The sequence below is a fragment of the Chiloscyllium plagiosum genome, unplaced genomic scaffold (assembly GCF_037043375.1).
Source record: "Chiloscyllium plagiosum isolate Xiang-an unplaced genomic scaffold, Cpla_swu_hap1 HiC_scaffold_30, whole genome shotgun sequence".
In the NCBI taxonomy this organism is placed as follows: Eukaryota; Metazoa; Chordata; class Chondrichthyes; order Orectolobiformes; family Hemiscylliidae; genus Chiloscyllium; species Chiloscyllium plagiosum.
The window spans coordinates 2,782,244-2,808,877 of record NW_028270168.1 but is presented as its reverse complement, the minus strand read 5'-3'; the positions used below and the strand labels follow the sequence as shown (position 1 = coordinate 2,808,877).

At 41.1% G+C, this 26,634-nt stretch overlaps 1 protein-coding gene across 2 annotated transcripts in view; it reads left to right on the top strand.

Annotated features, from left to right (window-relative positions):
• The window catches only part of LOC122563454 (proto-oncogene tyrosine-protein kinase LCK-like), a 156,205-nt gene that overhangs the window by 35,920 nt on the left and 93,651 nt on the right, over positions 1-26,634 (top strand). Inside the window, exons 1-3 of one of the 2 annotated variants that reach the window (XM_043717199.2) lie at positions 9,917-10,037; positions 11,248-11,360; positions 26,360-26,429. In XM_043717199.2, the coding sequence (XP_043573134.1) occupies positions 11,253-11,360; positions 26,360-26,429 (178 nt within the window). In that variant the 5' untranslated portion in view covers positions 9,917-10,037; positions 11,248-11,252. Of the gene's footprint in view, positions 1-9,916; positions 10,038-11,247; positions 11,361-26,359; positions 26,430-26,634 lie in introns of those variants that run through there. The other variant, XM_043717198.2, reaches the window with a different exon arrangement.

Sequence of the window (26,634 nt, the reverse complement as noted above, 5' to 3'; positions counted from 1 at the left end):
GGTGAATGGCCAGACTCCACATTGTAGGGATTCTATGCCTGAACTCTAAACTTTGAAATTCCATGCCGTTGTCCCTCCATTTTAAGACAGCTAAGATCTTTCTCATTAGTCAAGTTTCTGTCATCAGTCCAGTGCCGTTCCATTGGATGTGAATCAAATTTTGTTTGAGAACTCTCTTGTTTTACTGCATCAAAGGTGCTATGTAAATGCAAATTGAAGCTCAACATTAGATAAACGTTGACATTTTTGATGTTGCCTCCAGTAAATAACATGGGATTTCCTTTACAATATGTAATAAAGTTGTAGCTGAATCTGTGGTGTTTTAATATCAGAAATAATAGCTGATTCATTTAGGACAAGCCCATTTTATCACAAAAAGTAATTTAACATCCAGGAAATGTGACTTAACCCAGGAAACCTTTAACTGCCTTTAACCCACTGTTTACAGACATGGAACAGTTCTGTTCATTGCCATTTTCTGTATTTTCAGTTAGCAAAATAAAAAAAGCTTCCTGGGGAAAAGAAAATGCTACAAATGTCATTTTCTGATGTGTAGATATCCATCTTCAATATGTCAATTTTTAAAATCTGATTAAAAAGCAACGTTTTACATTTTAAAGTGCTGACAGAATGTGAAATATGCAAGAACCAGAAATACCTGGATTCTAACCACCGAACAGGAGTAACTATTAGATACAGACATGGATAATTCACTAAACTATCTCACCTGCAGAGCATTCTACTGTGCTACATCTATCTATAAGTAAAACTATATGTTGGCAGTGATTTAGAAAGACATAAGCAGTAAGTCTTTCCAACTTGCCCTGCTATAGAAAATGATCATGGCAGACCCTTTAACTCTGACTTTGCACATTATCTCCATATCTCAGAGATGCCGGTGTTGGACTGGGGTGTACAAAGTTAAAAATCACACAACACCAGGTTATAATCCAACAGGTTTAATTGGAAGCACGCTAGCTTGTCGCTCCGAAAGCTAGTGTGCTTCCAATTAAACCTGTTGGACTATAACCTGGTGTTGTGTGATTTTTAACTATCTCCATATCCTTTTTAATAACAGCTTGATTTCTTGCCTTTTGCATCCAAGCCTTTTCAACAAAAGATAACATTCCAGTTGTCTTCCTGATTGCTTGCAGTACCTGCGTGTTAATTTTCTGTGATTCACACATTGACCTTTACAAACAAATCCCTCGAAGTGCAAATATTTTGCAGTCCCTCGCCATTCAACATGTTTTCTGCTTTTTCTTATATTCCCTAACAAAGTGAATGATTTCAATCCACACCACCAGCTACTCCATGTTCTTGCCCACTCACACAACTTGTCCTTTTCCCTTTGCAGCCTCATTTGTTGCTTTCCCGTTCAGGTTTGAATAGTCAGAAAAGTTTGCTTACATTATTGCAGTGATTGGAACCAGGTGGGTCTCATTGACTATGAGATACTTGATTGGGTTGGTAACTTGGTCAATCAGGAAGGCCTGGTCAACCAATATGAACAGGGGATTACCTGCACACACACATCACGGGTGCTGGGAAAAATATAAGCGCTACTGCTATTGGGCGGTAGTGCAGGGAATAGAAGGAAAAAGAAAAAAAGAAAAAATAATAAACAGGGGATTTAGAATTCTCTCAGTTTAGGGGACTGACTCTGAACTGGCTGGCCACAGCCAGTGTACTGTGTACATGTAAATAAAGGATGACTTGGTGGTGGGGGGATATCAGCCACTGTAGCAGTCATTTCAATTACAATCAGTTCCTCATGTGAACCATTTACATGAATTCTAAATAGTTAGTATCCAAATACTGATCAGGACAATACCCCACAGCCTGTCAACTTGAAAAAAATCATGTTTAATTTTATTTAAACAAAAAAAACCAAAGAAATGCAGATACTGGAAATCAGAAACAAAATCAGAAATTGCTGTAAAAACTCAGCAGGTCAGACTGTATTTGTGAAGAGAAATGATTTGGATGCAAGCATAAAAGGTACAGTTAGTAAGTTTGCTAATGACACCAAAATTGGAGGTGTACTGGACAGCAAAGAAGGTTACCTCAGATTACAACAGGATCTTGATCAGATGGGCCAATGGGCTGAGAAGTGGCAGATGGAGTTTAATTCAGATAAATGTGAGGTGCTGCATTTTGGGAAAGCAAATCTTAGAAGATCTTATACATTTAACTGTAAGATCCTCGGGGGTGTTGCTGAACAAAGAGACCTTGGAGTGCAGGTTCATAGCTCCTTGAAAGTGGAATCACAGGTAGATAGGATAGTGAAGGAGGTGTTTGGAATGCTTTCTTTTATTGGTCAGAGTATTGAGTACAGGAATTGGGAGGTCATGTTGCGGCTGTACAGGGCATGGGTTAGGCCACTGTTGGAATATTGCATGCAATTCTGGTCTCCTTCCTATCAGAAAGATGTTGTGAAACGTGAAAGGGTTCAGAAAAGATTTACAAGGATAGGGAGATGTTTAGTAGGCTGGGGCTGTTTTCCCTGGAGCATCGGAGACTGAGGGGGTGACCTTATAGAGGTTTATAAAATCATGAGGGGGCATGGATAGGATAAATAAGCAAAGTCTTTTCCCTGGGGTGGGGGAGTCCAGAACTAGAGGGTATAGGTTTAGGGTGAGAGGGAAAAGATATAAAAGAGACCTAAGGGGCAACTTTTTCATGCAGAGGGTGGTACATGTATGGAATGAGCTGCCAGAGGAAGTGGTGGAGGCTGGTACAATTGCAACATTTAAGAGGCATTTGGATGGGTATATGAATAGGAAGGGTTTGGAGGGATATGGGCCAGGTGCTGGCAGGTGGGACTAGATTGGGTTGGGATATCTGGTCGGCATGGACGAGTTGGACCGAAAGATCTGTTTCCATGCTGTACATCTCTATGACTCTAAATCAGAGTTAACATTTCCAGTCCAGTGATTCTTCTTCAATTCATTTTGGGTTTTTTTTCTGTTTGTTTCTTTTGTTTTCGTTTATTCTGTTTTTTCTCTATCAAACAATTTGTAATCTTTGCATTACCCCCAACACCAAACATCCTCATCTTGGCACCATTTGGAAGGGTTTTTACAAAGTTCGGATGCACCACATCCACTTTTCCTTTTAATCCATCTCATTAGTTACACTCTCAAAAATACACATTGGTAAAGAACAATGTCCTTCGAATGCATCCAAGTTAACTCTATTTAATCACATATATTTTGAGTGTCTTCTTACAATGTCCCTAATAATCAATCCAAGCATTTTGCCTACTCCTGATGTTAGAGTTACTGGCCTGATCTTATCTTTCTATCTTCCTTAAGCAGCATAGGTTTATTTCCTATCTTTTAATCCTTATGAACTGTTCGAAGGAATTTTCGAAGAACTGAAAAAAACAAGTTTGAAAACGATAGCTTGAATAAAGCTTGAATTTTTAAAAAATCACTGACAAGAGTAAATTCCCAACTGGGCTTCTGCAAGAATTTGCACTTTGTTTGCAATTGTGGTCATTTTGCTCTGACCTGAGTTGATGGTAATACTGTTAGGTCAGATCCCACCGTGAGATCTGGCTTGATAGACCATTCAGTGTAGTTCCCTTTTTTGGTTTGCTGTGCAAGTCAACTGCTGAATAAATTCAAAAGAGACTGTTGATTTTTTGTTAACAAAAGAATTTCAAATTTATTTGACACAAGATAAAATCATGAGCATTATTGCACAATACAAGAATTTCTTGCAACAAAATCATTCCAAATATCTTTATGAAACAGTCAGCCTCTTTATCCAACAATGATCAAACAGTCACTCAAATTTCAGTGAAGGGTTGCCCTTATCTCCATGCTAAAGCTTATTGTTCAGCTAGCACAGTTCCCTTTTCAGCATTCATTCAACGTTACTCTCTTCATTAATACCTTACTCTGAGACCTTTAAACAAGCTATTAACTCAGCCCAGTGTGGCCACTGGCATGGGTTCCTCATGCCTCCAACAGCAGTTTTTCTCTGACGTTTTCACAGCCTTCTGCTTCTGGAGATTTTATCTCAACATCTCACGGCATCCGCAATTCTGCCCAGTTATTTTAGTGACTGCTAAATTGTTCCTCTCCCGGGTGGAAACAGTGCATCAGTGGCTAACACTGCTGCCTCACAGCACCAGAGGCTCGGCTTTCATTCTAGCCTCGGGCGATTGTCTGTGTGGAGTTTACACATTCTCCCCATGCCTGCGTGGATTTCCTCCAGGTCTTCCAGTTTCATCCCACAATCCAAAGCTGGGCAAAGAACAAAGAACAAAGAAAATTTACAGCCCAGGAACAGGCCCTTTGGCCTTCCATGCATGAGCCGATTCAAATCCATTGTCTAAACCTATCGTCCAATTCCTGAGCATCTGTATCCCTCTGCTCCCCACCTAATCACATGCATCTGTCCAGACACATCTTAAATGAATCTACCATGTCTGCCTCTACTACCTCTGCTGGCAACACATTCCAGGCACCTACCACCCTCTGTGTAAAGTACTTGCCGCATATATCCCCCTTAAACTTTTCATCTCTCACCTTGAACGCGTGACTCTCATTATTGAATCCCTCACCCTGGGAAAAAGCTTTCCCTGTCTGTACCCTTCATGATTTTGTAAACCTCAATCAGGTCCCCCCTCAAACTCCATTTTCCTAATGAAAATAAACCTAACCTACTCAACCTCTCTTCATAGCTAGCACCTTCCATACCAGGCAACATCCTCGTAAACCTTCTCTGCACCCTCTCCAAAGCGTCCACATCCTTTTGGTAATGTGGCGACCAGAACTGTACACAGTATTCTAAATGCAGCCGAACCATTGTCTTGAACAATTTTAACATGACTAGCCTGCTGTTATACTCAATACCCTGTCCGATGAAGGCAAGCATACCATATGTCTTCTTGACCACTCTATTCACCTGTGCAGCAACCTTCAGGGTACAATGGACCTGAACTCCCAGATCTCTCTGCTCATCAACCTTTGTCAAGGCTCTCCCGTTTACAGTATAGTTCACTCTAGAATTAGACTTCCCAAAATGCATCACCTCACATTTGCCTGGACTGAACTCCAACTGCCACTTCTCTGCCCAACTCTCCAGTCTATCTATATCCTCCTGTATTCTCTGACAGTTCCCTATGCTTTCTGCTACTTCACCAATCTTCGTGTCATCTGCAAACTTACTGATCAGACCAACAGTGCCCTCTTCCAGATCATTGATGTATATCACAAACAACAGTGGCTCCAATACTGACCCCTGTGGAACACCATTGGTCACCTTTCTCCATTTCGAGAAACTCTCTTCAACTACTACTCTCAGTCTCCTGTTGCTCAACCAGTTCTTTATCCATCTCGCTAGAACACCCTGCACACCATGTGACTTCACTTTCTCCATTAGTTTACCATGGGGAACCTGATCAATTGCCTACTGAAGTCTATGTATATGACATCTACAGACCTTCCTTCATCTATCAACTTGGTCACTTCCTCAAAGAACTTTATTAACCTGGTAAGGCATGATCTACCCCACACAAACCCATGGTGCCTATCGCTGATAAACCCATTCTATTCCAAATATAAATAGATTTTATCCCTCAGTACCTTCTCCAGCAACTTTCCCACCACTGATGTCAGGCTCACTGGTCTGTCGTTACCTAGAATATCCTGACTATCCTTCTTATGCAGGGGGACAACATGAGCAACCCTCCAGTCCTCCGGCACCTCACCTGTGTTTAAGGGTGCTACACAGATATCTGTCAGGACCCCAGCTATTTCCTCTCTCGCCTCCCTCAGCAACCTGGGATGGATCCTATCCGGTTCTGGGGATTTGTCCACCTTAATATCCTTTAGCCTACCCAACACATCTTCCTTCCTTATGTCAACCTGTGCAGTTTAGGTGGATTGGCCATGCTAAATTGCCATGTAGTATCCAGGGAATGTGCAGGTTAGGTGGGTTAGCTATGAGAAATGCAGGGTTACAGGGATAGGGGGCTGGGTTTGGCTGGGATACTTTTCACAGGGTCAGTGCAGACCTGATGGGCCAAATGGCCTCTTGTCGCATTATCTGATTCCTGTTATAGACATTTTTGCATTAATCTGAAACAAAACCAGAAAATACTTGAAATACTCAGCAGATCAAGCAGCAGGAGTGGAGAGTGGAGGGTTCTCAGGAAGGGTCACTGGACCCAAAACATTAACTCCATTTTCTGCCCATAGATGCTGCTAAACCTGCTGAGATTTTCCAGCAATTTCTGTTTTTGTTTCAGATTTCCAGCATCTGCAGTTTTCTTTCAGTTTTTCACATCCACAGAGACAAGCATACGTGCTGGAGGAGAAACACAGTCAGATATTATCACGCACTTTCATAAGTTGCAAACTAAAGAATACCAGTCACTCTCGGCCCATTGGAAAAGTGCTTTCATTCCTGATGGATTGATCGAGGCACAAAGAGCTGGGTTTGCACTTCAGAATAGCTGCAGGGGTCCATCAGAAGGTCAAGTTTGTGCAAAAAGACTGGGAGACTTTTAAGATGCAGCAACTCCCAGTTTAAGGAAAGTTGGATCTGCTGCCTTATTCTGCTGTTGCTGTCATGCAGCTGGTGTTATGTGCGGACTGACCAGTTTCATCACTAAACGAAACAAATTAGAGGAAACCTTCAAGACCATCAATAAGACCCTTACTGGCATAAATTCACTAAAGAGGAGGAAAACAATAGCAAACTGCCATTCCTAGATGTTGCAGTAGAGCGAACAGCCAATGGGGAACTTCAAACCAGTGTCTACAGGAAAACAACACAAATGGACCAACACATTGAACTACAGAAGCAATCATCCCAACACCCACAAACGAAGCTGCATCAAAACATTATTTCAATGAGCCACCACACACTGCAGCACAGAGGAACAATGCAGAGCAGAGGAAAATCACTGATACAGTGTATTCAAAAAAGAACCCAATGAACACAGTCCGCCAATTTCTCAGCAACAAACCCAAACAAGCAGACAAAATGCATCCAGAAACCCTAGCCACTCTCCCCTACATCAAAGACATCTCGGAAATGACTGCCAGACTACTCAGACCTCTTGGCATCATGGTAGCCCACAAACCCACCAACACACTAAAACAGCAGCTAATGAACTTGAAAGACCCTATACAGACAACAAGCAAAACTAATGTCATTTACAAAATAACTTGCAATTGCTGTAATAAACACTACATTGAACAAATAGGCAGAAAACTAGCCACCAGGATACATGAAATCAATTAGCCACAAAACGACATTACCCACTCTCACTAGTATCTTTACATACAGATAAGGAAGGACACCAATTCGACTGGGACAACACATCCATCCTAGGACAAGCCAAACAGAGACACGCATGAGACTTCCTAGAAGCATGGCACTCCAACTGGAATGCTATCAACAAACACATTGATGCTCCTCAGTGAAGGTGACTAATGCAGCATTGACAGTGAAAACTGCTGTCTGTGGAGCATATTGCTCACATTTCTCCTGGATCTCTGGTCAGCAAGACTCATCCATGTTCTGTCGGTTCGCAGTATTGAATGGAATGAATAATAGGTTTTCAATAAATTATTGTTCAGGCCCAGTTATATTCCATTTGCTTCTTTTTTCCTGTCATGAGGATATTGTTCTGTGGCAGTGAGAAATGTTGGTTCATTAATGGGTGATTAGTCAGTTCCTGAGTAGTTCAGGAGGAAGGAGGACACCTCACATTACATGAGGGTTTCATTTCTCCCTCGGTTAACAGGAGAAATTGGGGACTTTCTAAAGCTACTGAGACCAAGGCTGCAAAATGAGGACAAGAAAACTGAAACTTAAATACAGGGAATATTTCTCTATGGAAAAATAAATTAGATTTCATTACATTTAGTGCACAGAAGACAGCTTCCCCAGTGTGGATTTGTGCCTGACCAGAACTGTCAGTTTGTATTTTAGGTTCATGACAGTATGACTGTACTTCCTCTGTTAACTGTATGTGTGCTAAAGTCATACACCATATGGGGCAGCACAGTGGCTTAGTTATTAGCAATGCTGCCTCACAGCACCAGGGTGTCCCATCCAATTCCAGCCTCGGGTGACTGTCTGTGTGGAGTTTGCGCATTCTCCCCGTGTCTGCGTGGGTTTCCTCCCACAGTCCAAAGATGTGCAGGTCAGGTGAATTGACCATGCTCAGTTGTCTAGTGTTAAGTGCATTAGTCAGAGGGAAATGAGTCTGGGTGGGTTACTCTTCGGAGAGTCGGTGTGGACTGTTTGGGCTGAAGGGCCTGTTTCCACACTGTAGGGAATCTAATTTCATCTGATTATGGGAATGCAAGATAACTTTTAAATCATGAAGATATATTTATATATCAAAAGTAACTTGAGGGCAACCTTTTTTTACACACCTACTTGTTGTGATCTGGAATCTATTGTTTGAAGTGTTGGAAGCAAATTCAATACTGGTTTTTAAATAGGAACAGAGTAAATACTCTGAAAGCAAGTATGCTGCTGGTATGGGGGAGGGGGGAGGTGGTGGGTGGAGAAAGCAGGGAGTGCCAGTACAGGCCTGATGGGACAAATAGCCTGAAAGATCTTATAAGGCTCTGATCTGTTTTTGAAGAATGCGTAGGAAGTCAGGTTGTTTTCGCGTGATAAACACTGAATATAGTTTGAATTGCAAAACACTACAACTCTCCAAACCTTGCCAATAATCATTAAAAACAATTTGCAATTGGTTTGACTCTGCAAGATCATGAGATGTGATTTGTTCCAGCAATAGCATTTAGACAAATAATGACTATTTTTACTGTAAACCGCAATCTTTAAAACTGGTCACAATATAAGGATCATAATATCTTATACTCTGTGAAATTAAAAAATGAACAAATATTTTGACTATTACTTTTAGAGGCACAGAGTGTTGGAGATGTACAGCACAGAAACAGACCCTTCACTCCAACTCTTTTTTTCTTTGTAAAACTGTTCTTTTTACCTAAAACATAAACTTGAATGTGGAAGCTTAAAACTGTCTTGGAAATATTCACTACACCCAAATGGAACATTTAAAACAGAGAAGCATGGGTATTTTAATTTATTCCTTTCAGTTCACCAGGGTGGCACAGTGGCTCAGTGGTTAGCACTGCTGCCTCTCAGCACCAGGGTCTTAGTTTTGATTCCTGCCTCGGGCAACTCTCTGTGTGAAGTTTGCACATTCTCCCAGTGTCCACGTGGGTTTCCTCCCACGGTCCAAAGTTGTGCAGGTCAAGTGAATTGGCCATGCTAAATTGCTCATAGTGTTAGGGTGCATTAGTCAGAGGGAAATGGCTCTGGGTGGGTTATCCTTCAGACGATCGGTGTGGACTTGTTGGGCAAAAGGGCCTGTTTCCACACTGTAGGGAATCTCTAATCTTATTCTGGCAACAAAGTGCAAAAGCAAATGACATTTTATCTTTTGCTAGAAATGATCTTACACCCCACAATCACCTGATGAAGGAGAAGTGTTCCAAAAGCTAGTGATTCCAAATAAACCTGTTGGACTATAACCTGGTGTTGTGTGATTTTTAACTTTGTCCATCCCAGGCAAACACCAGCTCCCCTACATCATTTTATGAGAATGCTTCTAAGTGGTGCCTTGTGTGAAATTTAAAAGATATTAAATTAATTCACAGAATTTAAATCTCAAATTGCATGGCGTGGAAAATGTAACAAGGAATGGGGCTTGTCGATTGCATTGTGGTAAGTGGTATTTTGACATCAGAGCCAATAATAAAATAAAGCAGGGAAATTGACCAACAACGTGAAACATGAGCAATTCTGAAAGTAATAGCAACATTTGCACAGATCCGGAATCCTGGTTCGGTCTGCTTAGATAAATTAGAATTATGAGAAATTTCCTCCAAAACCATCAGTTCTTTTTTAAAATTCTGTTAAATTGTGGAGACAATATCAGAAGAGACTGAGATCTCAATAATTCGGAGCAGTTAGGTTCCCGTCATCACTGTTTGTCTGCTCCAGTCACATTTACAGGATTATCGGTAGGTCCCTTTCTATTTTAAACTACTTTGCTTAGAAATACTTTCACGTTTTTGTTTAACTTTGACGTTGTAGACATCAGGACAGCCCAAGGATTTTACATTGTAAACATGTTATTTTCTCGAACAGTTTTTTTTCAGTTAACAGCACATTTTAAAAGCATACACTAAATAATTATTATCCAACTTGACACAAAGAAGGGGCGAATCGATTGGAGCCGGGTCAACACAACAGAATGGAATACATTTGGAATGTTGTGTTTTTGTGTTCCATGACTGACTGCTTTTTTCTATATTTCACTGCAATTTATTTGCGTCCATACACGGAACTCATTAAATGCCGCATGGTTTTCAAAACGTTACAACAAAGAAGTGAAGTTACACAAACGAAATCTTCGTAAATTTTAGAAGCGGTGGGGATTGTTCAAAACCAACCCATTGAGGAAAGGGTAAAACATTGGGTTGGAACTGTTTGTGTGATACAGTGCAAGGCAGTTTTTTAATGATGTGATCAACCGAAACTGTTATTTAGAGTCAGTACCGTAACTCGTTAAATTATTTCTACCTGTGAACTTGCTTTAGTTCAAAAACAGACATTGCTGGAGAAACTCAGCAGTTCTGGCGGTATCTGTAGAGAGAGAAACAGAGTTAAGGTTTCCAGTCTTGGGTCAGTGCATCCAAAGTGTTAGCTCTGCTTTTCACTCGACAGGTTTTTTTCACGAAATACTGCCAGACCTGCTGAGTTTCTCCAGCAATGTCTGTTTTTTTGTTGTTTCAGATCCCCAGCCCATGCAGCCCTTTGTTGTATTAACTGGTTTCTATACTGTCGTTGGCGTTTCTCGAATGTGTCCATTTGCACTGTCAGTTTACGGGTTGGGGAAGGGGTTGGAGGTCCGGGTGGAAGGAGGGGGGGCTGTGTGGGACAACTTACCCGGAGAATATAACATCAAGATTATTGAACCTTCAATACCCTGGAATTAGGCTCGAAAATACCCTCTGTTTCTGCTCGAACGACCGAAAGGAAGGTGTCCGCTGGTGAAGTACGCGACTGATTTTTTTTAAAAAGTAAATTATTCTTTCAAGGATATCAATAACTAGGTGAAACATATAATGGCTGCACACTGCTTAAGTGTTCTCAGTGAAATGCATAACATGTAAAGTAGACGTTCGAGTCTGTGGTTTGAGTTGACTCCTGTGTGTGTTTCTGCTGTAGTGAAAATGGGCTGTAACTGCAGCACTGACTATGATGATGACAATTGGATCGAGGATATGTGCGAACAATGCAGACTGGAATATGAACGAGAACAGAAGCAATACCAGCAACAAGTAAGACAACTTTGTGTTCAATAAATTCGTTCCAGAGAATTTAGGTTGTTTTTCGTGTATGCAAACATTTTTTCATCACTGTAATTAAGCAAAGTTGTTTCCATCAGGAATGCAAAGGAGGGGGAATTCAGCTTTTAGAAACTGGACCATAGGGCTGCTCCCTCATCACAGAGAGAGAGAGAGCGAGGACTCATGGTGGTTTACCCCAAGGAACAATAATGACAAGGGAGTTTTGAAAAGATTTGTAGCTCAGGTTGAGGTTCTGGATGTAGGTTTACTCGCTGAGCTGGAAGGTTTGGTTTTGGACATTTTATCACCATACTAGGTTAACATCATCAGTGAGCCTCCACACTGGAGGCATGGCCCACTTTCTATTTATGAGTTTAGGTTTCCTTGGGTTGGTGATGTCATTTCTTGTGGTGATGTCATTTTGTCTTTTTTCTCTGGGTGTGGTAAATGGGATCCAAGTCAATGTGTTTGTTGATAGAGTTCCGGTTGGAATGCCATGCTTCTAGGAATTCTCATACATGTCTCTGTTTGGCTTGTCCTCAGATGAATGTGTTGTCCCAGTCAAAGTGCTGTAAGGATACTGGTGAGAGTGGGTCATGTCTTTTTGTGGCTAATTGATGTTCATGTATCCTGCTGGCTAGTTTTATGCCTGTTTGTCCAATGTAGTGTTTGTTACAGTTCTTGCAAGGTATCTTGTAAATGACATTAGTTTTGTTTGTTGTCTGTATAGGGTCTTTCAAGTTCATTAGCTGCAGTTTTAGTGTGTTGGTGGGTTTGTGGGCTACCATGATGCCAAGGGGTCTGAGTAGTCTGGCAGTCATTTCCGAGATGTCTTTGAAGTAGGGGAGAGTGGCTAGGGTTTCTGGACTTGTTTAGGTTTGTTGCTGAGAAATCGGCGGACTGTGCTCATTGGGTACCTGTTCTTTTTGAATACACTGTACGGGTGATTTTCCTCTGCTCTTCATAGTTCCTCTGTGCTGCAGCGTGTGGTGGCTTGTTGAAATAATGTTCTGATGCAGCTTCGTTTGTGGATGTTGGGATGATTGTTTCTGTAGTTCAGTGTTTGGTCCGTTTGTGTTGTTTTCCTGTAGATGCTGGTTTGAAGTTCCCCATTGGCTCTTTGCTCTACTGTGACATCTAGGAATGGCAGTTTGTTGTTGTTTTCCTCCTCTTTAGTGAATTACACATATGGACCAAATATTGAACCATTAGAAAACTAGCCAGCAGGATGCATGAACGTCAACTAGCCACAAAAAGACATGATCCACTCTCACTAGTATCCTTACAAACAGATGAGGAAGGACACCACTTCGACTGGGACAACACATCCATCCTAGGACAAGCCAAACAGAGACACGCATGAGACCTCCTAGAAGCATGGCATTCCAACCAGAACTCTATCAACAAACACATTGACTTGGATTCCATTTACCACCCCCTGAGAAAAAGAACCAGAAATGATGTCACCACTGGAAATGATGTTACCAACCCAAGGGAACCCAAACACATAAATAGAAAGCGGGCCATACCATCAGTGCTTCATCCAGAGGATCACTGATGATGTTACCTAATATGGTGACAAAATGTCTGAAAACAAACCTTCCAGCTTAGCGAGCAAACCTACATCCAGAATGTGACAAGGACCAATGTTAAGAAAGCTGGAGCTTTATTGTAACCTCAGCTGGTACAGGAATTGAACCCACACTGTTGGCATCACTCACCAGCTGTCTAGTTAACTGAGCTCATCAACCCCCTCATTCAATTTTGATGCTCCCTAATCGAGAGACAGAAAAGCTTCAAATGACCTTATATTCCAATTCAGCTTCAGGATCTAAAGGGAGGAATTCTATTCCTGTTTTACTTTGGCTGTATGCCTTAGCCTCAAAAAGGCTTTCCCCTAACTGTACAGATCTGTGAGTCGTATCACTCACGCTGAATAACTGCCAGATAATTTCATCCAGAGTTAAACAGAATCTGAACTGGAACCTGAGCTCATCTGAATTCAGACAAAGTGAACCTTTTATTGGGAACAAGAATTCTGATCTCTTCTTCAAAGAATACTGTCATTTGTAACATTGGAGTTCAGTCAAGTTTACCAGTTTTCTCAACACAGAATGTGCCTCCCTCTGAAGCCACAAGATCAGGCTGTTAAATCTGATCAACTGGAGCTGGGTTTCAGAGACATAGCAACAAATCTTGTAATTATACACAGAGTTCCTCAAAAGGAGGGGAAAATTTATACTCATTAGTTTTGGGTATTATTGCCTTGATCAGCATTCGTCTTGTTTGAGGGAAGTTAAGAATCAACCACTTATTGTGAGCTTTGAGTCACAGGTAAGAATGTCAGGTTTCTTTCCCTAGAGAACCACATGGGGTTTTTTTTAATAAAACAGCAATGACCAATTTTGAGTTTTGTTTCTAGATTGGGCTCAAATGTTACCCTCTGCCATGGAAACATTTGAACCGACAGCCCCAGCCCCCCAAGGTTCTGAGCTACAAGCCCAGTGAGATTAACATTATTCCATCACCATCCTACTATTACAAAACACATGGGTGTATTGGAAAATAAAGTTTGAGAATTCTGATCACAAGGAAAGGAATGCAAAGGTGTCCAAATAAGAATTCAAAACCACAGTTGAAGAGGGTTTTGAGATTGCTAACTGTGATCAACTCCATTCCTGGAGGTTTCATCACATGATCTGTCCTCTCCATCCCACCCCACTCATTATTGGTTAGCCAACACATCCATCCTCTTGACATGTTTACCTTTCTATACCAATCAGAAAGCAAAAAGGCTCATTCTCCATTTGGATGATGCTTAACTGTCAGTCAAACAACCAGTGCCCTCAATTTGAATATCTGGTAAAGAGAAATACTCAAAGAAAATGACAAAAAAAACCTCAATTTTTAGTATCACTGCAAATTTTCTCCAGGGTTGCTCACTGCAGGGTCCTGGAGATTGACCTTCATTTCCTGGAGACTCCAAGTCACATATGTTCTAAACATCATCCCTCCAAACACAATAAAGACAGGGATCCGTTGTCCTCACCTACTACCCCACCAGTCTCTGCATCCAACACATCATCCTTAAACATTTCCACCAACTCCAACTAGACCCCATGACCAAGAACATCTTCTGCTCCTCACCCCTCTCTGCCTTCTGCAAGGACACTTCCTTTCAACAATCTTTGGTTCATGCCACCCTCCTCACCGACGCATCCCCCAAACCTCCAGGTGTCTTCCCCTGCAACCGGAAAAGATGCAAAACCTGCTGGTACATTACTCCCCTCATCTCTATCCAGGGCCTCAAACAATCCTTCCAGGTGAGACAGAGGTTCACCTGCCTCTCCTCCAGCCTAGTTTACTGTATCAGGTGCTCCCAATATGATCTTCTCTATATTGGGGAGACCAAATGTAAACTAATGGCACGTTTTGCTGAGCATTTTAGCCGGGCCTATGGGGGCTGACCAGACTTCCCAGCCACCGCCCATTTTTATTCCCCTTCCCACTTCCTTTCCATCATGTCCATCCTTGGCCTCCTGCACTGCCACAGTGTACCAAACCACAAATTGGAGGAACAAAACCCTCATCTTCCACATGAGCAGTCTACAGCTTGGAGAACTCAACATTGAGTTCTCCAATTTCAGATAACCTCTCTTCCCTTCCCCTGTCTCCCTTCCCAGCCTCTCCACCACCCACCCCCATTCCATTCCTCTCATCAACCCTTCCTTGTAGCCAACAACTGGATTCACTCCTCCCATTGACCAACCAGGTCGTACCCTCTACCTGTGCTCATGTATCCCCACCTCACTATCTTGTCCCCCAGCCCCTTTATCTGCAACTCCCTTACACCCACCCACATTCCTGAAGAAATGTCGACTTTTCCACTTCCTGATGCTGCCTGCCTTGCTGTTTTCTTCCAGTCTCCTGCTTGTCTACCTTGGATTCCAGCATCTGTATTTTTGTCTCGAACCAATTCTGGAGGGCTGGAAACCCTGTCTGAGATTTTTTGAAAGCTGGGAGAGAGGTGGTGAGGTGGAAGAAAACTGGGTCCAGCAATTATTGACCAGTTCACACTAGTTTGAGTTTAGTGAGAAATTAGGCAGAACACAGCCCAGATTGAAACCAACACAAACACCATGAATAAACAAACAAAATAGAATGTATAATTTCAACCTGTCGACTCATTCTCCCTGAGCTGGGGACTCAGATTATTTCTCTTGCCCTTGTGTCATTGTAAGTCGTCTGGCAGTGTGATAGGAATGATAGAGACTAGTTTAACCACCGAGACACAGCCATCAATTTGGATGTGGGTTTGCAGTGCAACGGTAGTGCGTCTGATTGCAGATTAGAAGGTTGGGTGTTCAAATCATGTCAGGCTCAATTTCTGATCAGGGGATTAGATAGGGTAGACAGTGAAAGTCTTTTTCCTAGGATGATGACGTCAGCTTGTATAAGGGGGCATAACTTCAAATTGAGGGGTGATAGATTTCAGACAGATGTCAGAGGCAGGTTCTTTACTCAGAGATTGATAAAGGCAGTGGATTGCCCTGCCTGCCAATGTAGTCAACTCAGCCACATTAGGGGCATTTAAACAATCCTTGGAGAAGTACATGGATGATGATGGGATGGTGAAGGGGGACGAGCTGAGAATAGTTCACAGGTTGGCACAACATTGTTCTGCGCTGTATTGTTCTATGTTCTATCAAGGAACAAACCTATTACTCACCAGGGCAGCAACAAAACAGAAAGCACTGGAGAAACTCAGCAGCATCTGTGGAAAGACAAAAGAGAGTCAAAGTTTTGAGTCTGATATGATCTTTGTTGGAACTGATGGGCTTTGGAAACGTGATGGGTTTTATCCTGTTGTGGTTCTGTTCGCCGAGCTGGGAATTTGTGTTGCAGGCGTTTTGTCCCCTGTCTAGGTGACATCCTCAGTGCTTGGGAGCCTCCTGTGAAGCGCTTCTGTGATCTTTCCTCCGGCATTTGTAGTGGTTTGAATCTGCCACTTCCGGTTGTCAGTTCCAGCTGTGTGTTGCAGTGGTCGGTATATTGGGTCCAGGTCGATGTGCTTATTGATCAAATCTGTGGATGAGTGCTATGCCTCTAGGAATTCCCTGGCTGTTCTCTGTTTGGCTTGTCCTATAATAGTAGTGTTGTCCCAGTCGAGTTCATGTTGCTTGTCATCTGCGTGTGTGGCTACTAAGGATAGCTGGTCGTGTCGTTTCGTGGCTAGTTGCTAGTTGAGGCATGGCACTCATCCACAGATTCAATCAATAAGCACATCAACGTGGACCCAATATACCGACCACTGCAACGGACAGCTGGAACTGACAACCGGAAGCGGCAGATTCAAACCACTATAAATGCCGGAGGAAAGATCACAGAAGCGCTTCACAGGAGGTTCCCAAGCACTGAGGATGTCACCTAGACAGGGGACGAAACGTCTGCAACACAAATTCCCAGCTCGGCGAACAGAACCACAACAACGAGCACCCGAGCTACAAATCTTCTCACAAACTTTGAACACCTACGGGTTTTATCCTGTTAATAAAGATGGGAGAAGGGGTAAGTAGACCAGATGATAAAGATGACTGTGAGTAATAGACAAAGGGAGTGCATTAGTAGTAGAGAAGAGATACAGATGAAGAATAATTAATGATCATGGTAGAAAGCTAGAACAACTCAATATTAAAGTCGTGTTCCTTACGTCAATTAGTTTAATTATTATTGATAATTGATTCAATTGTAGTATTTATTAACTCTGCAAAATTGCAGTTGCAAAGAATAAAAGTCTAATATAGGTTTTGACAGCTTACCAGAAAACAAAGAATTGATTAGACGTGTGTGAGGCTTTATACATGAAGCAAGTGGTAATCGCCATAAAAGGGCAGATGAGTGACTCATGAAAGTATGTAGCTGTGGGTTTTCTGGTCTGCAGTTACTCTTTAACCATTCAGTCATTTGTATAGAAAGAGGGCTGGAATTTCCAAGGAGTGTCAATCTGCAAGAAATTGTCTCTGTGCCCATTATTTTAATGAAAAGAAGGAGTTTCATTTCAGGGAGGAGGTTCCAACCAGAATTCTGCAGGATCCCTATGTACAACTCTCGTCCATGCTGGAATAAAAACTTTCAAGATATCCAAAAATCTGACCCTTTTTAGTGCTCATGTCAGCTGGCTGTGCCTATTTCTCAAACTTGCCTACTTTTTAAAATAATGTTACCAAAACTTTCCTAATGTACAACTTGTATCAGTAAAATATTCTTATTCAATTTTTCAGTAGTTTGCTTGAGGCAGAGGCAGTTACAAATTAACCACATTGCTTTAGGTTTGGAGTTATCTATAGTTCAGACTGAGTAATGTGGCAGCTTCTTTTCTCTGAAGAGCATTAGTGAAGTGAACAGATTTTACAATAAAACAATGGCTTTACGATTATCATTGCTAGAGTTAGCTTTTCATTCCAGATTGACTGAATTTAAGATCCCCCAGCTGCAGAGGTGGAATTTGCTATAATTTCTAGATTATTAGTCAAGCTTCCTGATTGTTAAGCCAGTAACTGAACCACTATCTTACCCATTTAATCAGAACTAACAAACACAAAACACTGCACTTGTTTAGCACGCTGTTCACCACCTTATATCACCCCGAAGGCGAAGACAGCAGATGCACAGGTACACCAACATGGGAAAGTTCCCGTTTAAACCACACGCCCATCCTGATCTGGAGCTGTAATACTACCTCTTCACTGTCACTGAGCCAAAACGTTGGAACTCACTCCATTAACAGCAGTGTGGTTACACCAGCACAACGTGGACTGCTGCGCGTGAAAAGGACACCTCACCACTATGTTCTCTCGGGCAATTAGGGATAAGTAACAAACACCAGCTTAGCCAGTAACACACATATCCTGTGACCAAATTTAAAATATTCTGTGCAACTTTGACAAAGAGTTAAATTCATAGAATCAGCATCTGGTTTAGTTTTTTCAGCAATCTGGTTTCGTCAATTTTCAAAATGAAAGTTTTTTTTTCCAACAAATGTTTGCGCAATCTTTGCATTGGTTTCCACTCTCAAATAATACCATTTAAATATTACATTGAAAACTTACCACTGAAATATTAATACTGAAAAGTTACTAGTGAGATGTTCCCACTGGAACAGACTTCAAGGAGGGAAACAAAGGTGACCTCACTGCAGTTATCAATATTATGAAAGGACTATCCCAACCTGATTCAGACAAATTGTTCACTACAATGAAAGTCTGCAATAGGAGAAATCACTGGCTACTATTTGGGCAATTTAGAATGAGTAGAAGTTAATCTGCTGTTGAGGACATCGGAAATAATTTGTAGAACGTAGGCTTCAAGAGGAGACATGGGTCATTTTCCTCTTTGAGCCATGATCATAGTTGATCTGGTTGTGATCTCATCTCCACCATCCTGACTGTACACCTTTGGCATTGGTTCCCTTGTCTTTCACAAATCAATCAAACTCAACCAGGTAAGGCCATGAAACAGACAACATGATTAGCTTCAAGACACGAGAGACATAAAGATGTAATAATTTCACACGACACCATTAAAATTTATAATTAACACAAAAAATGACAAAATATTAGAAGATATTAATTAACTTGCTAATTGGAGAGGCAAGTGACCAATAAATTTCAATAAAAATACAATTGAAATGGTGCGTTTTGGTAGAGAGAAAATAAAGAGGTCACTTACTCATTGGAAGTTAAAAATCCAGCTGAATTCATGGAGCAAGTGAATTTCATAGTGAATATCCACAACTTTCTAAAAGTTAAAAACAGGGTTAGTAAGGCTAAAGTGCTTTGTAGTACCTTTACAGGGGCACAAAACTGAAAAGCAGTGAATTATACTGAACTTGCATTGATTTTTGTGTTAGTCTGAGGTCAAAGAGATCACTGATTCCTATCCATCTCATTACACTGGTCCCACCAAATTTTATATGTAACCCAGGTGATGATATGGCCAAATATATTGGCTTTAGACTGTATCCGGTTTAATATTAAAAACCAGTCATAGGGTCATTCCATACACACACCACCTTCTGTCTGAAAGAATTGCCCCTTAGGTCCCTTTTAAGTCTTTCCCCTCTCACCCTAAACCTATGCCCTCTAGTTTTAGACTCCACTACCCTGGGGAAAAGACCTTGTCTACTCTATCCATGCCCCTCATGATTTTATAAACCTCTACAAGGTCACCCTTCAGCCTCTGATGCTCCAGGGAAAACAGCCCTAGCCTATTCAGCCTCTCCCTATAGTTCAAACCGTCCAACCCAGGCAACATCCTTGTAAATGTTTTTTGAACACTTTCAAGTTTCACAATATCATTCCTAAAGCAGGGAGTCCAGAATTGAATGCATTATGCCAAAAGTGGCTGAACCAATGTCCTGTACACTCACAACATGACACCCCAACTCCTATACTCAATGCACTGACCAGTAAAGGAAAGCATACCGAATGCCTTCTTCACTATCCTATCTACCTGTGACTCTATTTTCAAAGAGTTATGAACCTGTACTCAACTAGGCTTCTTTCGGCAACAAAGGATAATGAGTTTATTAGAAATTGAACTTACTCAAACAAACTTGCAAAGATTATTGACAAAAAATATTTACACTATGCAAGGATAGATGTGAACTGTGTGCTAACATTATAAAACTTAACATTAGGCTAATATGGGGAATGAACAAACACCTGACAGAACAAATAAAAAAAAAATCAAACAGATCCCACAGATTTCTCAGTAATCATCTCCCCCTTCCACCCCCAGATACTAGTGATGCTCAGGACTCAAATCTCAATTCACAAGGAATTTCAATTCCTCACTTTTAACAACGTGGTCTTGAAACTCTTCAAAAATTATTCCATCACGGACAGCCCCAAAGGCAGCTCGTGCTCATTTAACTTCACCTTGCCTTCTTGTGGCCATGTTCCCATTTCCCATCAACTCTCTACATTCTGCACTCTCGCACTTACTGACCGATATAACTCGAGCTTTTCAGGAAATGGTGAAAGTCACCAAGCTGGCATTGCCTCTAGATTTTTATCTCAAACCTATTTCACCAAATAATTACCTCTTGTGGGCTTTCAAACCCCAATCTCTGCAGCAGTGAACTATTAACACCACTCATCTGAACCCCAAAATGCCCAGGATTCCTTGCACACTCCCTACAGAGAGCTATTGAACCACTCTGCAGCTTCTCTGAATCCCAACTACTCCAGCATATGTACTTCACCTGCCTAACTATTAATTGGTTATTTCTAATTTTTAATTGCTTATGTTTATTGCCTATTTCAAACTTTGTTTCCCTTGGGGCTTCAATGATTCCTCATAATGCAATTACTCAGGACTCTCTTGAGTGTCAACGACACATAGCCCATTTAGTTCAGTTGCTTTTAGCAACACAACTAACAAGAGCCCTGCCTGACACCAAGTCAGCTTCTCTCTCACACACACTGCCTGTCACCTATGAACTCCTCTTCAGTGACCCCTGAACTTTCCTGAGTAACTTATTGAAACCTTTGCAACAGGCCCCAAGCTTATTGCGTCAGAATTAGATGGAACCAAAATTTGGAACAGTCAAATGTTGCAAACCCTCCAAACTGTCTCTGCAATGGAATGTAACAATATTTATCGAGTGCTAGCTACTGCAGCACAAGTTTACACAATAGAAGAAAAATGCATCACACTTGGTTAGACTGCACTGAGCACTGTGCACAGTTATTTTAAGAAGGTTCAAGACGAGATTTACTGGGATGGTAACTGGCACCATGTGATTGTACTTTGTTACAATAGGAAAGACTGAATCAGCTTGTGCTGTTTTCGTTGATGGCGTATTCTGAAATAAGTTATTTTGGTTATATCTGTAGAGTACAATAGATACAATGCTGCTACTTGTGAAAAATCCATAACTAAGGATCTTAAATATAAGCTAGTCACAAAGAAACTGAAAAAGAAATTCAGGAGAGAATGACCCACCCAGAGGGTGGTGAGAAGATGCAATGCACAACCGCAAAAGATTGAGGTGAATAATACAAAAGCATTCAACAGGAAGCACATGAGAGACACAAAATATGCTGGTAAGGTGAGATAAAAAAAAGGGCAAATGGAGCCTCATAAACACAAGCAAAGCTACATTGGGCTGAATGGCCTGTTTCCATACTGTAGGTTACTGTGTTCCCAACCAGGAAGTTTGCTTGAGAGGAGCATATTTCTGAAATTTCATTGCAAAGACAACATTTGTGGATTTAGCATTAAATTCTTGATTGCGAATGTTTTTTTCTACATTGAATGATGGCTAAATTCTGAGCTGGGTTGTCAGAAAAAAAGAATTCATTTTTCATTTACAAAACTCAGACTAAGTGTGAACTCAAGTAGCGTGCACTCAGATTGCATGCAATGTGATATATATTTGAATCAGAATGAAACCTTTTCAGACTGACCCTAATGGTAGCACAATTTAAAATGCTTGTTTTAAAATGACAAGAAATATATGTTGGATCAGAATCTTGTATGATCTGAAAATGTAGTGAAAATTGGGCAGTTTGACCTTTAGTCATAAAGCATTCAAATAGCGAATAAAGTGTGGCAATGAAATTATAAATAGCATCCAGATAACAAATCTAATGAAATCCTCATTATTCTAAAATTATTGAGCCAAAGATTTACGTAGAAAAATGTAGCCAAATTTCAAAATGTTTTAAATCAGCAAATAATTTAGAGAATTTTATTTGATAATAAGAATGTGTCTCTTGTTGAGTCCAAAAACCACAGCATCCGTCTAACATATTTTGATTCTTAGACATGTTTCATACACATTTGATTCAGAAAGACAGAATTAAAGAAGGAAACAACGATGAGAAGGTGCTAGAACATGAGCATTGTATAAAGTGGCAGCACCAGCTATTTATTTCATACCAAAGACAATGAAAGAGCCATTAATAAATATTGCAATGTGTGATCAAGGCTGCACAATATTGACCACAGCAGAGCTGAACAAAAACAACCTGTATGCAACTTTCAGTACATCCTGATAAATTGGCAGCAACTAGCAGAGCTCGGCTCATTAACTGAGCCATGCTCTGATCCAGGAGTTTATGGATTTAAACTCCCAATTGGAAGGCTTTGCATTGTCTAAGGGAGCATAGCAGCGCAGTACTGATGAGCTATCATTGAAATGTAACAGCTTCTTCCTTTGGAAAATAAGACTCTGTAAACCATGTCTGCTGTTACAGGCTTTTCATTGAAGATCCAGTTGAATGGTTCAAAGAGTGAATAGCTCTGAGTCCTGATCACTGTCCCTTCATCAGTAAACATCATCACAAAGAAATGCATTAACTCCTCTCTTAATTTTATTGCTGCTTATAAGATGTTACTGTGTGCAAAATAGCTGCTACATTGCACTTAGGTTCTGTAATTCAAAGTAATTCATCAAGTAAACTGTTTGGAGATGTAGTAAGGGACTGTTTAAATACAAGTATCCCTTTTCCTTTAAATCCATTGAAGTCAAGCCGAGATCCAATCCATCAAAAAGAATGAGATGAAGCCAGTAGCTGTTGAGAGAACTTGGCTCGGTAATGAATTTTCCATTGTGTACAGCTCAAGTTTCTTCAGAAATGTTGAAGGCTGACTTCTTACAGATTTGAACCTGGTTTTACTGACGGTTCATTGCAAGCATGAGGGATTTCCTCCCATAAATTGTTAAAGTTGTAACCGAATGATTAGCTCTCACTGACTTGCTAAGCTCAGGAGCAGCTCCAAGAAAAAGGTTGAATTGATCAGTTCAAGTGTTGTCCCACATTCAGTTTATTGCTGTCTGGGGTGAGCTCTTATGGTGCAGTAGTAGTGTCTTTGCCTCTGAAACCAGGAATCCCAGGTTTGTGGCTCACTTATTCCAGAGGTGTGTAATAATATCTCTGAACAGATTTATTTTAAAAACTTCCTAAAATCAAACCAATGTCATTGCATTTCCTCCTGCATTGAATTGATGTACACTTACTGGGGTAATTATTTATGGTTGTTTATGACAGCACTTCAATGAAAAGCATTTAATAAGAATAGAAATGCCAGGAAACAACAATAAATCTATTACATACAATCTCTGAAACCTTGATTCCTATTTAAAGCTCCCTCAATTTTGCAGCTACTGACAATTCTTATAGTGATGTTAGTAATACTGGAAGCAACTCTAAATATTGTTCCATCTAAACTACTTGCATAACAGAAATTTACAACTATTGTATTTACATTTTGTAAATTAAATATACAGACAGGAAATTGCTCTTGATTCATAAAATACATTCACTTGATGGAGACACCAAACCAGCTCTCCTAAAGTTTCAGCCATTTGATCAGAGTTTCACCTGATTCCAAGGGACAAGTTCCTGTTCTGTGCTGAATTTATTGACCTTGGTTGGGGCAGCTGTATTTGTCACAAGCCCCAGGAGAATTAGTCTAATGCTTCGTCGCAGTTGCCACGTAATTGTTATTGCTGCAGTGGATCTGTGTGAGAATTAGTGAGGACAAAATTTGTTTGGTTTGCAACAAGATGTTGACATTTAATATTAAGGCTTACTTACTGGGGCTGCTGGAGCATGACTAGGCCCCAATGAGGTGTGCAAGGCTTTCTGTGAGGAGAAAGAGGAAATTGGCAAGAATACACCGAGAAGAAATATTTACTCCAGAGTAATTGGACCTACTACTATATTCATTCAATATCATTCTTCCTACTGCCAGAGAACATCCACCAACATTCCATTGAGGCCATTTGGCCCATCAAGCACCAACTTTCCAAAGAGCATCCCACCCAGAGCCAGCACCTCCACCCTATCCCCATAACTCCACATTTCACATGGTTAACCCATCTAGCCTGCACATCACTGGACACTATGGGCAACTTACTTAAAGCTCCCTCAATTTTGCAGCTACTGACAATTCTTAAAGTCACCTGCACATCTTTGAGCTGTGGGAGGAAACCTACACAGACACAGGGAAGACATTCAAACTCCTCACAATCACTCAAGACTGGGATTGAACCCAGGTCCCTGGCACTGTGAGGCAGCAGTGCTAACCACTGAGCGACCATGCCACTCTCAGGCAGGCAATCATGGCTTGTCAGGATGTGAACCTGGGACCTCTCGCAAGTCTGCAATGTACAAGCCCCAAAGCAAGAATCATATGTCTAGGTCAACACATTGCTAACATGTGGCATCAATGTCAACATTTACCAGATTAAACATTCAAATCATTGCAAGGGAGTGGCCTTGTTTTGTCTGCTCTGAAAGCATAAAGAAAGCTGTGAGGCAGCCTTGTAAAGCAGCTCACAAGGGAAGCTAATTTCCAACAATTCATTTCTGTGATCACTGAGAATTACATTGATACCACGTAGATAATGTGACAAGCTTCTGATCGTTTATTTCAGCAGAGTTCAATTAAAGGTAATATAATTCTACTGAGATTTAACAGAATAGTTATACATGTTTTTGCAAGTGATGTGCGATAGGATCGTGTCCAGAGATATGATAAAGTCTGATAGTATTATAAATTCTATCTCTCAATGGAGCCCACCCATTACCTTTACTGATGCCTGGTGCTTTGATCAGGGATTGAGTGCATATGGATCATTTGGAGACTGTAAGCAACCCAGAAAAAGGTCTGCTTTTCCAGTTCCAGCACGCTCCCACCACCATAGGCAAGCCCCAGCCTGCTGTTGGATTATTACCCGAAAGGCAGGTGCCTACATGAGCTGGTGATGATGGTGAAGTGCCAGTCACAGGGTTCATCAGGTGGAAATAGGACAGTGGCAAGGTCTTCACACAGGGTCTGGTTAATAACTCCCCCCTCCTGTCCCGAACCAAACCTACCATGATGGGGGGCATTAAATTCCGGCCAGCTTGTTTTTAAAGAAAACGTTTCTGTTTTGAATTGTGAAGCAGTACTGCCTCTTACTGGAACATTTTTTAATAACATTTTAAGGAAGTTCCGAACCTGCTTGTTGATATTCTCAAGAAAATTAGGCTTTGACTATTCCAAGCTGCATACTGGAATTTTCACAGAGACATCAGTTTGCTGTATCATTAACACTGGCACCCCTCCACCATCCTATTCACTCCCTCCAGCACCAATGTGTAGTAACAGTAATATGTACCGTCCATAAGATGCACTGCAGTAACTCACCAAGGCTCCTTCAATAGCGTCATCTAAACCTCAACTACCCAGAAGGACAAGGGGAGGAGATTATGTACACCACCGAAGTTCCCCTCCAAGACACACATCATAATGAGTAAGAACTATGTTTAACAGTTCTTCAATATCATTGGGTGAAAAGTCTAGAACTCCTTCCCTAAACCACATAGAGTGTACTGATTAAAGAAGGCAGCTCAGTGTTCCTTCTCAAAGGCAACGAGATGCAATTTTTGCTGGCCCTGCCAGTGACATCTGCATTTCAAGAACAAATAAAACAGAATAAATGTATTGCCGGGGAACTCTGTTTAATGGTTGCACATGGATGCTTATTTTATATGTGGATTGGGTAGCTCAGTTGGCTGGATGACTGGCTTACCATATTGAATTGGCACCATGAGGATGGGTTCAGTTCTCACGCTGGTTGAGGTTACCATTGAAGGATTTTCCTTCCCAACCTCTCCTCTTGCCTGAGGCGTGGTGACTTTCAGGTGTGTATCCATTACTGTAGTTATTTCCCTCTAATGAGGCTTTATGTTCTGATAACAAGATAACAATGTAAAGAAGTAACAATTTTTGTTTCCTGTTTTAGATTTTGATGTTGAATTGCCTTTTCATGGTAAGCACTGTATTATTCATGTGGCAACAAAAATATTGGAGAAACACAACAGGTCTGGTTGGATCTGTAGAGAGAAAACATGGTTAGTGTTTTGAGTCCAATGACTCTTCTTTGGAATTCGTTGGTATCGGTGTATCATTGGTGTCTACTTTTATTGCAGAACTATCCAGAAATTCATGATCCCCTGGTGAATTATGACATTCATTCTCCACCATCTTCTCCCTTTGTAGGTGAGTTGACACAGATATAAGACGATACCTGTACTTTATTCAGAACTTACAAGTGGGACCTCTAGATGCATGACTTTGTTCAGTCGATAATTCCAGACTGAATTGTCACTGTGTTTCATCCTTGTCCTGTAACATAGTTTGAAGGTTTTCTCTTTAGAACCATAGATATTAAGAAAGAGATAGCACCAGAAATCTAAAGTGACAA